This window comes from Falco peregrinus, chromosome Z (genome assembly GCF_023634155.1).
Source record: "Falco peregrinus isolate bFalPer1 chromosome Z, bFalPer1.pri, whole genome shotgun sequence".
NCBI classification, from domain to species: Eukaryota; Metazoa; Chordata; class Aves; order Falconiformes; family Falconidae; genus Falco; species Falco peregrinus.
In genome coordinates this window covers 790,373-805,002 of record NC_073739.1, presented here as the reverse complement: position 1 = coordinate 805,002, position 14,630 = coordinate 790,373, and the positions used below count along the sequence as shown (strand labels likewise).

General features: G+C 52.1%; 1 protein-coding gene across 6 annotated transcripts in view; it reads right to left on the bottom strand.

The window, feature by feature from the left end:
* Positions 1-14,630, bottom strand: part of PAX5 (paired box 5) — a 138,639-nt gene that overhangs the window by 109,552 nt on the left and 14,457 nt on the right. For all 6 annotated transcript variants that reach the window (XM_055790603.1, XM_055790601.1, XM_055790606.1 and 3 more), the window contains 2 exons: positions 12,190-12,254; positions 10,121-10,249 (listed from right to left, as the gene is read on the bottom strand). In XM_055790603.1, coding sequence (XP_055646578.1) covers positions 10,121-10,249; positions 12,190-12,254 — 194 coding nt within the window. The remainder of the gene's footprint in view (positions 1-10,120; positions 10,250-12,189; positions 12,255-14,630) is intronic.

Genomic DNA, 14,630 nt, shown 5'->3' with positions numbered 1-14,630 from the left:
CCTTTCAACATGAAGCACCTTGGCTTAAAGATCCTTGGTTTCTAACCTCCACCTGCAGCATGGAACTGCAGCAGCACAAAGAAATCAGTAGTCTCCTGCTACAGCCGTAACCTTAAAGTAATTGCCATAAGTATACTTTGACTACAAGTATCTCTCAGCAGCTTCTCAGATGAGATGAAACATGGGGAAGCTCCACACTCCATTTTTCCAGGCATCTGCCAGAACAAAAGATGTTGGTTGCTTTCAGAAGTCCAAGCACTTCAACTGCTCTTTCCACCTCTGAAGCCATGGGCATCATTAGGTGGATGGTCACTGCCCCAGAAGCAAGAAGACACAAAAAGAAGGAAGCAGCCGTGCAGGCACCTCCATTACACACCAGTCTCCACAGCTGAGGTTCACGAAGCGAACAAGATAAATGAAAGGCTGTGAAACTGCCTCCAAGCAGAAGCTTATGCAAAGTTGCTCCAGAGCTACCAGCGCAGGGCATCAGCACCAGTGCTGCGTTCGCTCTTGTCACAACAGGAGGGCTGGAGTGAAGGGGAACAAATCTCAGACCACCTGGGGCAACTACCCAGAGATACAGGGAGAGAAAAAACCTAGCTGAACATGAAGTGGGGAAACAGGCTGACATTCGTCTTCTTGTGAAAGTTCAGCAAAACACCAGTGGAATACTACAGACACATGTACATGTTATCGGGGCCGGCAGGGAAACAAATCTCTGGCTCTTCCCGATTAGGTCTTCTTTCTCCATCTGCGAAGTCTGCTCAAGCAGGAAAAAAAAAAATAATAAAAAGAGGGATCTGGCTGGCTGTGCAGCACATCTCCATGTCCTGCCACCTGCTCAAAGCTCCTGCTGATGGCTGATGGTGGTTGATGGTGCTCTGCCTGGGCTGCTGAGTGTCCGGGGCCCCAGAGAGCCGCTGTCCTTTCTAAGTACTACAGTTCTCTCCAAGCTCTGCTGTATCCTGGTCGCTATGCCGTGACAAATTTGTAAAAGTGCTCTTCTTGACTTAGGCACATCCAGACAATACGGAGAGCCTGCAGGCACGAGTCCAATACTTCTGCAACCTCAGCATCACCAGCTGCTCATGCAATTGGCTAAAAATCCACACAAAGTGCAAAAACAAGCCACCAAGTCTGCTGCAAATAATCCCTAGCTTGCCTTGCATTTCCTTCCAACCTTTGTTCGGTAATGTGATGGATTTGTAAACAATGGGACTATTCTGAAAATACCAGGAGAGGCCCAAATTGGTAGGATTCACTCAATACTGCACAACCACCTCTAGCAAGAAATAACCCTTGGTGCAAAGAGTACACACAAAGCCCATGGCAGACCAAAACCGAACTGGAGAAAACCTCCAGTTTTCAGGCCACCTCCATTTTCTGTGTCTCTCTGATTTCACGCTGCCGACGTACCAGGAACTTCCCAACTGGCAACTACAGCAATCACAGCTTAAAATATTAACTCGGGCTCTCCCCAAAGCACTAACAAAAAAAGTGGCTTTCTGCTATCATTCAGGATTTCAGGAATTTGTCGTTTCAGCCAAGAAAATAATTCCGACCTTACAGTTCCAATAAACTTGCATCAAATCTTGCGCCAACGGCACCAGAAGCAGATTGCAAGTCCTCCATGCTAATCCTGGTACTATCGCTGCATTTTGTGCAGCCATGGAGAAAGCAGCTAACCCAGTTAACCCACAGGACAGTTTACTGTTCCCCTAGGAAGAAAAGCAGACCCAGGAGGTGGGACCGAGACCCTGGATGACCCCTGCCCCAGCACAGGCGGTTGTCGGGGCATGCAGAGCAAACATGAAGCAAAGGCGATGGGGAAGCCTGACACAGAAATACATGATACACAGGGAGTTCCTGCTCCCGTGGAGGTGCCAAATCATTTACTTAATGCTTTGGCATCAGATCCTTCGTGTGGGAATGGACCTTGTGTATCTCCAAGCACCGGCTGCAAAAGCCAAACCTCTGTCTTCCAGGGTAAACGCCGGCTGAGCCAGCCACAGCTCCTCAGAGCTCCCCTTACACGCTTGCAAATGAAGCGTTTATTTTAACAATGTGGACATATTCTGACAGACCCAAGCGATGCAGATCTATGCAGAGGGGGGAAAAAGGGGGAAATCCAGCATGCACATCGTGACACAAAGTGCGCAGTCCTCCTCGCACAGAAACACCTCACTTGAGCACATCGTTTCAAGGAAAATCACAAAAATAACCGGCACGCCAAGGAAAAGCCAAACAACAATCTTTTCTTGGTTTTGTTCTTCAGTCCTCTCCAAGATCCCTGTCATCATTTATGATGTGGAAAGCGAATTGTGAAGGTCTGTGAATAATATAATATATCCATCCTAAGGCAAAACTTGGGTGACCTCTCTCTGTAGATATACATAGGCAATAAATACATCAGCAGTACATACGTACACACACACACTGCAACTGCACTTCAGTATTTCCTCCCCTCTCGATTCTACCAATTTCTTGATAAAATCAGAATGATTCATCTTGCTCATGACCTTTCTAGTTGATCTGATATTAGCATTTGTAACAAATATCCACCAAAATTGGCAAGTCCTGCTCTTCTACAAACCTGCTTTTTCTTTGGAAAATGCGTTCCTACAACAGAATCCTGGCCAGCCCCGGTACTGGCACCATCAAGACAATCTGACAAGACATCTACCCATAAACTGGATTTTAGCTGAATGCGTATGAAGAGGTTATTCCTTGAAAAGCATCCAGCACTCGACAGCTCCTGATGAGAACAGCTGGAGCTACAGCAGGGCTGTAAGGAGCAGTGGAAGCCTGGGCTTTTCATTAACACAGCTCCAGGAAAATCCCTGCTCTGCCAGAGGCGGTGGCAAACCAGCAGGGCTTCACCCTGGAGCTGGAAGAGAGCTCTCTAGAAAATAGGGGCCCCAGGGACTGCATTAGGAGAAAAGTGACAAACACACTTGACGTGCACACAAGACAGACGGTAACCTGCTCACTCAGAAAGGGCAGCTGCTCTGGCGGGGAGTTTTCCTACATGGAGCTGTGAACATGTAAAACCACCCATGGGCGAGCATCACCCACTGACTGCCGGGGCAGAACCATCCCATCCCTCCAAACCCCTCAGACATGAGGGCACGGGGATGTCCACCTCCAGGGACCTTGAAGAGGTCATCTGCTGGCACTGGTACCCCAGAGTACAGGGATGCAGGCAGCCCCAGCTGTTCAGCATGCTCACAGCTCAAGGGGGTCACAGAGAAGCTGGGAAGCATACGGACGGCTAGGAGCAAAAGATGCTCCGCTGTCCTACAGAGCTGAAAGGATCTGTCCCAGGAAGACCTCAGCCTGCAGTCTCCATCACCTGGCTAGGCAGAGGTCCTTCCCTCCCCACAAACACTGTGCGGCCTCAGCAGCACTGGTGGGAATGCACTGCCCTCATATGCCAGAACAGCTTGGTTTGGGTGCTGAAACGGCTTTTCATTTTGTTTTCATTAATTTGGACATGCAGAAGTTTCTCAGAAGCCCAGATTACACCCTTTGAATGCTGCCGTAGCTGAGATCTGAATTGACGTACATTTATTCTTTTTTCCCTAGAATTTCATGATGAATGTCAAAATACTCTCTTTTCCTCTAAAAGAGAAATCCTGTGCCAGCTGAGCTCCACTTACTAATGTCTGGGACGACCAGCTCAGCACCAATAGCCCCACAGACAGAGGGTGGCTCTTGGGAACACCCAAGCATTTTAGTCGCACGCCTTGGTGGAGTCAAACTCCTCCTCCACACATCCACCACCACCCACGGGTGACATTGTCACTGCTCGTGTCAAACCACCACCATCCATGGATGACACCGTCACTACCTGTGTCAAACCACCACCATCCACAGGTAACATTGTCTGTGCTGGTGTCAAACCGCCAGCATGGCCAGAGGCTGCTGCCACTTCAGCCCATTCAGAATGGCCTGTGCCAGGTGCACAAAAGGTAAATTTGTGCGAAGAGTGCAAAGACTGACACAAAACAAAGGCCTCCGTGTTGTGGGAAATTACATCCAAGGACTCAGGAAAAAAAAAAGCTTTCAATGACACACAAAAAAAATTGAAATCTCCACCAAACAATACACTGCACTGGATGTAACGCAGATAAAGCCACCACCTCAACGTAACTAGCAAAGTCCAGATCCAACTCTATTTAAAAGGATGCTTTCAGCGCCTGTGCAGCGAGGGAAAACCACGGCTTTCGAAGAGCTAACAAACCAATGGGACAAACAGCTCACCCCACTTCGCAACACCAGGAAAGGATCCCTGAATTCAGAGGACAATCTGAACCAGCAGGAGAAATACAAATCAGCACTTGTTGACCCTGTGAAACCTCATTCCCTGCAAAGGCTTCGTCTCATTATAGTCACTGGAGTTATCCCCAGGAGTAAAGGCCACTCCAGTGGGTAAGCGCCGCTGAAGTGGGCTTAGAAATTACGAAAGTAAACCACAGCACTTCCCCAGGATGCTGCAGGCGATTTCTTTCCCTTTAACCTCTGCACAGACACATGCCCCCCAGGGTCCAGGCAGGCATTGCCCCTGCCGTGCAGTACAGCTAGGAGGCATGGCCAGCCCGTCTCTCCCCTCGCTTGCCAGTCCTGCTCTGTACGCCCTCCCCAGTCAGTCCCCACAACTTACTTCAGCACCATAAAGTCCCAGTTTTTGTTGGCAGGTGGGTTTTTTTCTGTCCCTAACCTTCTACTTTTTCCCCATCGCAGCCCTTCTAGTTTTGACTGTTTCCCTTGCAGTTCGGATCCCCGAAGGCTTCAGGCCTTTGCACATCACTTGCACTGTGCAAAAGACCCCAAGGAAGAGCAGCAGAAGACAATATCAATGCCCACCATGTACTGTCAGGCTCAGGACCTTATCTGGGGTGATTTACGGGGACTTCTGTCCACACAGGACCTCACCAATGGTTAATTTCTGCACTGAACTCCATCACCCACTGGCTGCAACACGTATTCTTTTCCTACAATGCCCCAGAGCATGGACAGGCAGTGCAAGTACGTCTGCGGGCTCCTTCACCTCCTGCGCTCCCACACCAGTGACCGCCCAATGCCCAGCGTGCTGTGACCTCTCATTCAGCAAGTCCTTCCCAATCTTGGGAGACTCAAACCCACCATACAAAAAGCACCTAAACTTATTCAAGGAACTCCAAGAAGTAAGTCCAGAGTGGGACAAGATCCCAACCCCTACTCAGGAGAGGAGAGGGCTTTCACGCCAGAGCAGTATCTCACTAGAGGTGTCCCAGGAAGAGTGGTACCCTTGAGAGCATCCGCAAAGCCAGGACACTGGCTGCTAGGAAGAGGGGCCCATGGGTGGCCAGAGCAGTCCCAAACTCCAACCGTCAAAAGACAGAAGAATAAAGATCCTCCATTGTCAGGGTACCTACAGTGAGATCTACTTTGCATTTGGAAATTGGAAATTGGAAACTGGAAAGACTTGGAAAGCCACGGCTGGACAGGGGGTTTACACACTCCCAACTAATCCCTTGGCTGGAAGGGGTCTCCTTATAACCCCTCCAGGTGAGCTTCAGGCTGACGCAGCAGCTCTCACCATGCTGGGCTTCAGCCCAGCCAGGACATCACCATAGCACGGTGCTGGGTGACAAGGCGGGAGCTCTGTGCTGGCAGGATGGATGGAGCGCACGGGCAGGACAAGCGGGACCAAGAGGGCAGAATGGTCAGACGTTTGCCTCCACCACAAGAAGACAAGAGGAGAGCAGGAGCCCCAGACACGATTAATGCGCTGCACGAATAAGCTGCAGGTCACAAGGCAGACCTCAGATGGGGACAGAGCTGTGGACGTCGCACCTGACCACACTCCACAGAGCTGGGTACCAGCTGTGGTTCTGGCGTTCGACGCTTAAAGAAGCGGAGGTAAAAACGGGAAAAAATACTTTACAAGCAGCAGCCTCCTCGAGTAAATTTCCTGGAAGCCGCGTTGTCCCTCAGCCACAAGGGGAGATGACACAAGACCCTGGCAGCACCTACTCAGCACTGAGCACCCTGTTGAGGCTGCTGACCATCTGCCATGCAGCCTCCAGGTCATTTGTGCCCACAGCCCAGCAAGTCTCTACCGAGCTGTGAGTGAAGCTTGTTTCTGTCCCACTGGGAAAACACAGTTCATGGGCCTGGTGTGGAGGCAAGAGACAAAAGGCAGAAACACTACCCGTATTATTAGTTCTCGCTCGTGTTTAGTCGTGCTTGCTTTGCTTTTCCCAGTCTCTCTGCCCCCCCGACCCATCGCTGGCTTGGCAAGCTCATGCCCACTTTCACCAGTGCAAAACACTTTGTCAGCCGAAAACCAGTTCCAGCTGGCTGTGCAGGTCAGCGCTGCTGGGATGGCCAGGGCATGCCCAGCCTGGGGCATCACTGTGTGAAAACATGGTGCTTCTAACATCAGGCGGTTTTATAAGACATTGGATTGCAGCCATCCCCAGTTTCTTCTCATTCCTTGTCCCTGCTGGAGGCTGATCCTCCCAGGCAGAAGACTGTGACACAAACAGCCTTTAAATATACCAAGTCTGCGTTTAAAGGCAAGGCATTTTTCAAAGAGTTCAGTTGAGAAAACAAAACACAAGCACCTACATCATCACACCAGATGCTAACAGCAACACAGGGTTATGACTGGTGACGATGGAAACAAAACAACCTGTATGAGTGAAGGTCTATTGCTAGTCCGGTTTCAATTCCCCAAAAGCCTCCACCAGTGAGAAGACTCCACAGCAGTGAATTTGAAATATGGTCTGTGCAGCTGTTAGGTGCAGGTATCTCCATCTGCCAAAACTCTTCTGCAGCAAGAAGGAAAGGGTGGGTAGCAGCCACTTTACGTCCTGCACGGTGCTTTGTGGAGGGTGTCCTGCTCGATTTGCTTCTGACAGCGTTTCCTGCCCGTCTGCAGTATTTGCTGCACGCAGCCTTTTGCCCTAACGAGCTGCACCTCCACGAGGAAGGAAAACAGACCGACTGGTCTAGCAAAGCCTGTGTCCCTTAGAGGAAATGCTCTTACCCTCCGTGCCATCGTGGCTGCACCCAAGCTGAGCAGTGGAGCGGTGCCCACGCTTGTCCCTGCAGCAGCTGGCATCACCCCCACACACATGCTCCCCTCGCTCCAGGGGGGGTGAAAAGGCTTAGAAAGGAGCAGCGGACACAGTGTGCCTCTTCCAGAGCACGGAGCTGTCGTGGAAGCCAAGCCCTGGGCTTTGCCTTGCTTTGATGGAGAGACGCTGGAGGGACAGCACCAGCTTACGATGAGACCTCAGGGGGAGAGCCACGTCCTGTGCCTCTGCCACGTGCGCTTGTTCCAGGGTCCCTCTCGGGTGGGGTGGCATGAACATGCCAGGAGCATCGCTCTGTTGGGCTTAAGCCCTTCTGCCAGTTCCCCAGTACCTGCAGAGCTCTGCAGCCCACAGGGCTTGGGGAGAGAGGAGCGAAGGGGGAAGGAGGGGTGGGCTCTGCAAAACAGGGCGATTGCTGCCCAGCAGCTTCTGCTGCTCGAGGCTGCAGTGGCCGACTGTATCTCTCTGCCTTGTTACAGAGCAGCCTGCTTCTTATGTCAGTCTCCAGTAGCATGTCCTTTAACCCCAAGCGAAAGCAACCGATCCCCCACGAAGGCACATCTGCTCGAAGTCCGTATTACAACAGGGGAAAAAAAAAAAAAAATGACACCTTCAGCTATATAAACCAATAAAGACTGTATGATTTGGTTTGCCCCTGTTGCTACCCAGCGAGCTCCCCACTGGGTTAAAGACTGGGGACATCTGCTAAAAGAATGGCAAGAGTGAGGAGAACGAAAACGAAGTCATGAATCACACCGAGCATGCAGCTGGAAGCTAGCGGGGCAAGTCCACCCCACTTCGCTCCCTGGCCAAGGGGAGCCAGGACCACAGGACAAGCGCTGCACCGCTCAGGGCTCCGAGAGATGTACACAGGGAAGTACGGCAGCGGGCATGCACCTTTCAACAGCTACCGAGAAACAGCACGAGATCGCAAGAGACGCTGCGAGGTGGTGTAGTCTCTTATCAGCTCTCCAAAGTCAGGCAAATGGTAAAGTTAACTCTGCCCCCTTGTGCATCTGCATCATGATACAGGCCATAATTAGATGACGTGCTTCCCTTCCTCACGTTAGAGGCTAGCGTGTGTGACCCACCTCTCCATCACCTGCAGCACTGGAGCTTGGGATGGCTCCGTGGGCACCTTGCGCCCACCCATGCAGAGGCACCTTGTGCTGAGCAGCAAGGGAGGGGTTATGGACCCCCCCGGGGATCCCATCAAACAGACAAAGGTGTCGAAGTATCTGTTTAATACTTCGCCTTTCCAAATCTGTAGCCCTGAGCCTATTACAAAAGCAGTTTAAATGGTCTGCTGAGGACAGCATTACTGTCCAGCTTATGCGCTCGAAAATCATGAGTCATCCTGCCAAAACAATGCAGTTGTTTTAGAAATCACGTGCTCCCTTCTCAATGTGAACTGGCAAAAGCTGGGGAATTTCTCAGCTCTGCTTCAGCTCTTCCCAAGGAAATATTTCATTCTTTGCTCTACCATTAAACCAGAGCCTTCTGTAATCACAGGAACCAGTGCCTCAGGACAGGGCTGTGACAGAGCCATGTGGTTTCAACACAGATTGGCCTCTCTCCTGAACTGGCTGATAAAACAGAAAATTCTACCCTACCTGTTTGAACGCATGTATTTATCTATGCACCTGGGGCCTTGATTTGGAAAAAAATACCAGACGTACAATCGCAGAGTTAAGTAACAACAACGGCATACTCAGCAAGTACCTGAACAGAGCGAGTTTTCCACGCCCAACATCGGTCCAGTCCCCCCAAGGTTGAAATTGGCCCCACAAACCTCTTGAAGTTTTTTCCCCAGTTGAAGTAAAACAAGCACTGCTCCATGACCTGACTGGGCACTTCCACCAGTGCAGCCAGACACCCAACCCTGTTTGCACAGCTCCTGCGCCAGGCTGCTTGCCCCATTTCAGCCAGCCTTCCCCACCGCTTCAATTAATGCCGCTACGGCTTCTGCCCACTTGCTTGCCCATGACTCCATCCCTGTGTGGCCAGGCAGTGGCGGGGGGGGCGGGGCACAGGGAGCACAGGGATGCAGCCCCACGCTGGCTGCAGCGCGGCGCTGGACCCACACGCACAGCACAGGAGCCAGGGACCACAGCTGCTTCACAGCAAGGGGCAGGAGCTTGACCAAGCAGGCAGGACAGCACCACCCCTGCCAAGCACAAATGGGACCCCCAGCCCACCGGTGCTGCCACAGGGTGGGCAGCCATCCCTCCTCCAGGTGCTCTCCACAGCCCCAACCACAGCATCCCCACCAAGGCTCCGGTGTCCCCTCTGCTACTGCAAATGTGTCCACGGTCACGGCCTCAACTCGCCTCCATAAGCCCTTACTAAACAAAAGGGAAGCTCTAGGTTAAAGGCGCTTTCATAAGGCACCAACACAGAATTTTTCCTCTTTTCCCTTCTCTCCAAAGCAGTGCTTCCACCAGGAAACTACCCAGGACGCAGAACAAAAACAGGACCAGAAACCCTGCAGGATCTGAGGAGCACTGGCAATACCCAACCCCAACCAGACCATGCTCATTTCCACCTCTGGACCGACAAAAAGCATCCTGGTGCCAGGGGGACCTGCAGACCAGCAGACAGCTCTGCTGTCAATTGTCTGTCTCTTTTTGGATGGAGATGCCTCCCTGACATTCTATGTTTCAAGTAGCCACAGAGTCAACACATTGGTGACTCTTCCCTTTTTCTCTGGCAGGAGGGAGATGTTCCCCACTCAGGAGGAGGGTCTGGTTCAAAACTGACACACAACCTACGCTTTCTGAAACACACAGACAAGCCCCTGCTCTTCGGGGAGGTCCTGTCTCTGGCCACCAGTTCATGCCAAACATCCCCAGCTTGGCTGTGACCTTGCTAAAGGCCAGCCAAAATAGGACCAAACCCCACCGCAGCAGACGGTGATGGGGGACATCCACGGTTCCATCGCATCACATGCACAGAGCATCTGCCCCGGTCCCATCCCACCCCTCTTGGTCATGCAGTGGTGCATGCCCCCCTGACTAGAAAACAGCTCCCACTACCTTCATCCCGCTTGCGCTTGTTGCTCTCAGTGCCGGGGGAGGCGATTCCCAGGATCCCGCTGATGGAGTAGGATGAGCCAGCGGAGTCAGTGCTGACGGAGGACACCTGGGTGACGGACCCCGTGGAGGCTGCAAGGCAAGGCCAGGCGGTCAGCGGGCAGGACAACACGAGCGCGAGCCTACCCAAAAGCCAGCAGCACCCACAGCATGACCAAGGTGGGCTGGGACTCTGCCGGCCACCGTGGCCCCCCCCGGCTCTGGAAGGACCCCAGTCAGCCCAGCCTAGCCGCGTGCTGCAGCAGCCCTGTGCAGGGGTGGGAGCAGGAGCATGGGCACCCATCACCCCTCTCACAAGGGGCTGGGGCCATGCGCTGCGGGATGGGCGATGCTCTTCTTTAGCAGTTGGTCGCCCCATCCTGAGCGTGGCACGGTGGGAAGGCGCGTTGCTTGGGCCAGTGGATGCTGGCAGACAACACACCAGCCTTGCCACTGCAGCAAGGCAGACGGAGCAGGGAGAGGAGCGTCCCCAGCAAGGTCCCGGGGCAGGAACCTTGCGGGAGCAGAGCAGCCTGCGCTCGCTATGCTTGGTTTGCTGCCTGCATCCTGCTGGCCCAAGCCACCAGGCTCCAGCCAGCGAAGATCCCCAGAGACATCTGGGGTTGCCCAGGGATGGCCAGCTGTGTGCTACACAGCTGGAAAGGCCCTGAGGCTCCTCGAAATAGGAATTAAATCCACTTCGCTTTGGCAGAGCCCTGAGGAAAGGGTGCGAGCTGTGCCCAGCCAAGGTGGGGGTCACTCATCATGGCTGGCACAAGCCAGGACGCGCTGGCCAGGGGTGCAGATGCTGTGTCCACATGATGCTGCGGGAACCCGAAGCTGCGCGGAAGCAGGCAGAGGAGGGAGCACTGCTCTCACCTCCATAGCTCACAGGCTGAGCCTGCGCTGGCACAGCCCCGCCAGCCCCAAAGCATGGGCTGGGGTCCACTGCAGCACCACACCCCCAGCCAAAGCCCACAGGGAGCAAACCTGCGTCTGGAACCGCTGCTGCCTCTATCAACCCCAACTTCTGAGAAAGTTTTCTCTTCTCTGCCTTCGTTTTCCTCAAGGAGAGGCAGCCTTTAAGCCATCACAGGGAAATGAGGGATGCTTTCCCCTCCGAGAGTCTTTTGGCATTTCCCAGGGGGAAAGGCTCAGGACATGGGGCTGCAGCGTGATTTCTTTGACAAGCCCGAAGAGTTCATGCAGCTCTGTGCCCACGCTCTGGGTCTCAGTGCCAGCCCACCCTTGCCAGGGAGGGAGCAGCAAGCACTTCCCCATTTCACAAGCGACACTGTAAAAGCAGAGGGGAGCCAGGGCCCCCATCCCACCCCCCCTTCTGCCTACCCATGCCCTGGCAGCTTTCACAGAACTAGAAAGTATCCCTGAGCCCAGACTGAGCCCCTCCATCCCTGCTGCGGTACGGCAGAGCAGTCCCCCCAGAAAGACACCGTCAAACTCACGAAGGGCTGCAGATGCCGCAGCAGATGGGCCACCCCTCCCAGGGACCCCCTCTGCCAGCATCGCCTGCCACGGGGCACAGCGTTGCTGGTCTGTGGCTGAAATAAAGTTTTGGAAAGTTTTGCTTCACTCAAGACTGCAAGTGCACAAAGAATTACGGAAGGAATGGTTGATAGATGAAAAAAAACACATTCAAAACTACTTACTGACTAATGATGCAGAAAATGTTATGAATAAGTATCCCTTTCTTGATTTATTACTTTAATTATCTGACATTCTATAGACCCCCATTAGTGGGGGTTTTTTTGGTTTAGATTTCAATTTTCTGTCTCATGGTGAAAGCTATTTATCATAATAATCAGTAAAATTCAAAACCTTTTAGCAGTATTTATAAAATTCATTTACTATGTTCAGCCCTTGGAGAATGACAAAGAAGGCGCATTAGCACGTGTGCTGAAGTGTTTTATGCAGAATTATCTGTCCATAAGAATGATTAAAAGTTCTTTAGAATATTTGTTATCCATTACACTATTTTTTTAATCTTAAAAAAAAAAAAAATAAGTTCTCCTTACCTATGCTGTGACTGGAGGCTGGGACCTGCTGATTGGGTGGCTGCTGCACCTTCGTCCGTATGATCCTGTGCGCAGTTGAAAAGAAATGACTACTTAGCATTAAGCACGCAATTGCAGGGGGCATCAGACACGTTTTTTTTTTTTTTTTTTTTTTTTTTTCAGTTCAGGGTACCTGCATGAACGCGAAAATGCCTTTCCGCTAATTATCCCTTCATCATCCGCTGCAAGATCAAAGTTTGGCAGGTCGACTCACGGCCATGTTTTTGTCCCCGACCCCTGTTATTAGGGATACTGGGATGACTGTGTGCTCCTCAGGATGCTGCAGTGTTTGGTGCTTCAGTGCCTTTAAGGGCCTAGTCCTTATCGCCCAGGAAAGGACATCCAGAGCTATTTGGGCACCTGCTGGGACCAGCACCCCCTCCTCAGGGGGCTGGACACTTCTGAGTCCCAGCAGGCTGCGATGTGCACCCTTGGGTGCTGGGATCCATTTAAAAGGCTGTCCCTAGACCACCCCATGTACAGTACTCACACGGAACATGGGACGCCTGGGAAAAGGACCTGCCTGCCCAAATTATTATTAAAACAAAAATGCGTTGGATTAAATGCAAATTTTAAAAGCTGAATAAACGAACCGTCATCGCTGGGGACAGCCTCTGCTCTGAGGGACAGTGCTGTTAACCAGGAAAAATTCAGAGATGCAGATAAAGTAGAAGGCATGTGTTGTGTTGCAGGACAGAGGGCAGCCGCTAAGCAGAGCTGGGGGACATGCAAAACCAAGTGCTTGCCTGCCGATGCACAGTGAAAAAAAGACAAGACAGGGTCTGAAGCACCTCCAGAGACAACACCGCTCTGCCACTGACTGCAGCAGAATTGAAACAGGTATTTCGTTGACGCACGCTGCTTGCTCACCGCACAACTCCTTGCCTGATGCCCTGTTTTTGCAGCAGTGATGCTGCAGTAAACACGTCTCCTCTCTTTGCCTAACAAACTCTTCTTCCATTTCTGCCTGCTGTGGATTTGGAAGTGGCGAAAGGAAGGGAACCGTGAGACGGAGCTGGTGTGGGGGTGCACTCGTGGGGGTGCATTCACAGGGACAAAAAAGTCACCCTGTGAGCTACCACGGGAACGACCACTGCTGACACCTGGCCCCATCCCAGAAGAAGACACACTGCTGTCCCTCTGACAAATATGATGGAGGCTGGCAGGATTTTGGTCTGTTAGTAAGCCATCATCCAGCTGCCAGCCCCAGAGCAAAGCCGCTGGGTACCAGATTATCTTCAGTGGATGGGTCCCCGGCCACGGGCTGCAGCAGCCAACCTGGCATGGGGGTCAGAGGGAGCTGTGCACGCAGCTTTGGTGGGGAAAAGCAGCCGAAGGCATAAGACCCTGTGTGAGCAGGGGTGGAAACAAGCCCCAGCACAAGGCCTCATCGCCATCGTGGCGAGGGCAGTGTGTCCGGAGCCTTCTGACACATAAACATCTTCATCTCTAGAGGGATGGAGAACTGAAGCACTTCGAAGCAGCTGGGCAGCTCTCAGCTTATTTGAGCAAAACTAATCGCAATGATTAATTAAGCCTTAATCACACAGACTTGCTCCTGCTGTGGAAGAGTGGCCTATTATTAATATTAATGAATGTTATTAATTAATAATAATAGTTATTATTCACTCATATGTGGGGGCAGCAGCTCAAATTCATCTGCTAAAAGGCACCCTCAGCAGCAGGGATGTGTTGACTGCACTTCATCCCAGTAGTCCTGACATTCTCCAGAACAGCTCCCATGAAGGGAAGAGCTCAGCTCCAGTGCGTCCCTGTTCCTCAGCAGGGAGGCTGGGGCCGGGGTGGCAGGGTGGCTACTCCACCCTCTCCGCCGCAGGAACGCCAGCTCCTCGGGTTCACCCTCCTTGCTGTGGGACAGGAACCACGCTGTGCGATTTCGGTTGGGTTCAGGTCCATGGGGGCAGGGCAGCCCCGGCTTTGCATCTCGGCAGCGGATACGGGCATCGTGAGCAGGGGTCTGCATCCTTGATGTGTGACATCCCCACCAGCAAAGCCTTGAAGTATACCCTTCATTTTAACCGTGAAGATAAAAACACAGGGACTACAACATGGAACAGGCAGGATTTCGCAGTAAAGCCAAGTGTTCCGACGTGAATTGCAGCTTTCTTGTCATGACAGTTTGGTCCGGGCTTTCAGGATGTGCTCCCGGGCTGGCCAAAACAATTATCCAGGTAAAGAGACTGACTCAAAAAGATTGCTTGTATTTCTAAAAAGGGATTACACACCTTTAAGAAAATTGAAAGATCTTAGCCACGGCCACAAGCAGATGAGAAAGGATGAGATTTCCGGCCAAAAAAAAAAACCACTTTGTGGCGAATTAAGAAACAGGTTTCTAATGCAGTGGCAGTGGGTGTGTGGACATTATCAGTGCAGAACCACAC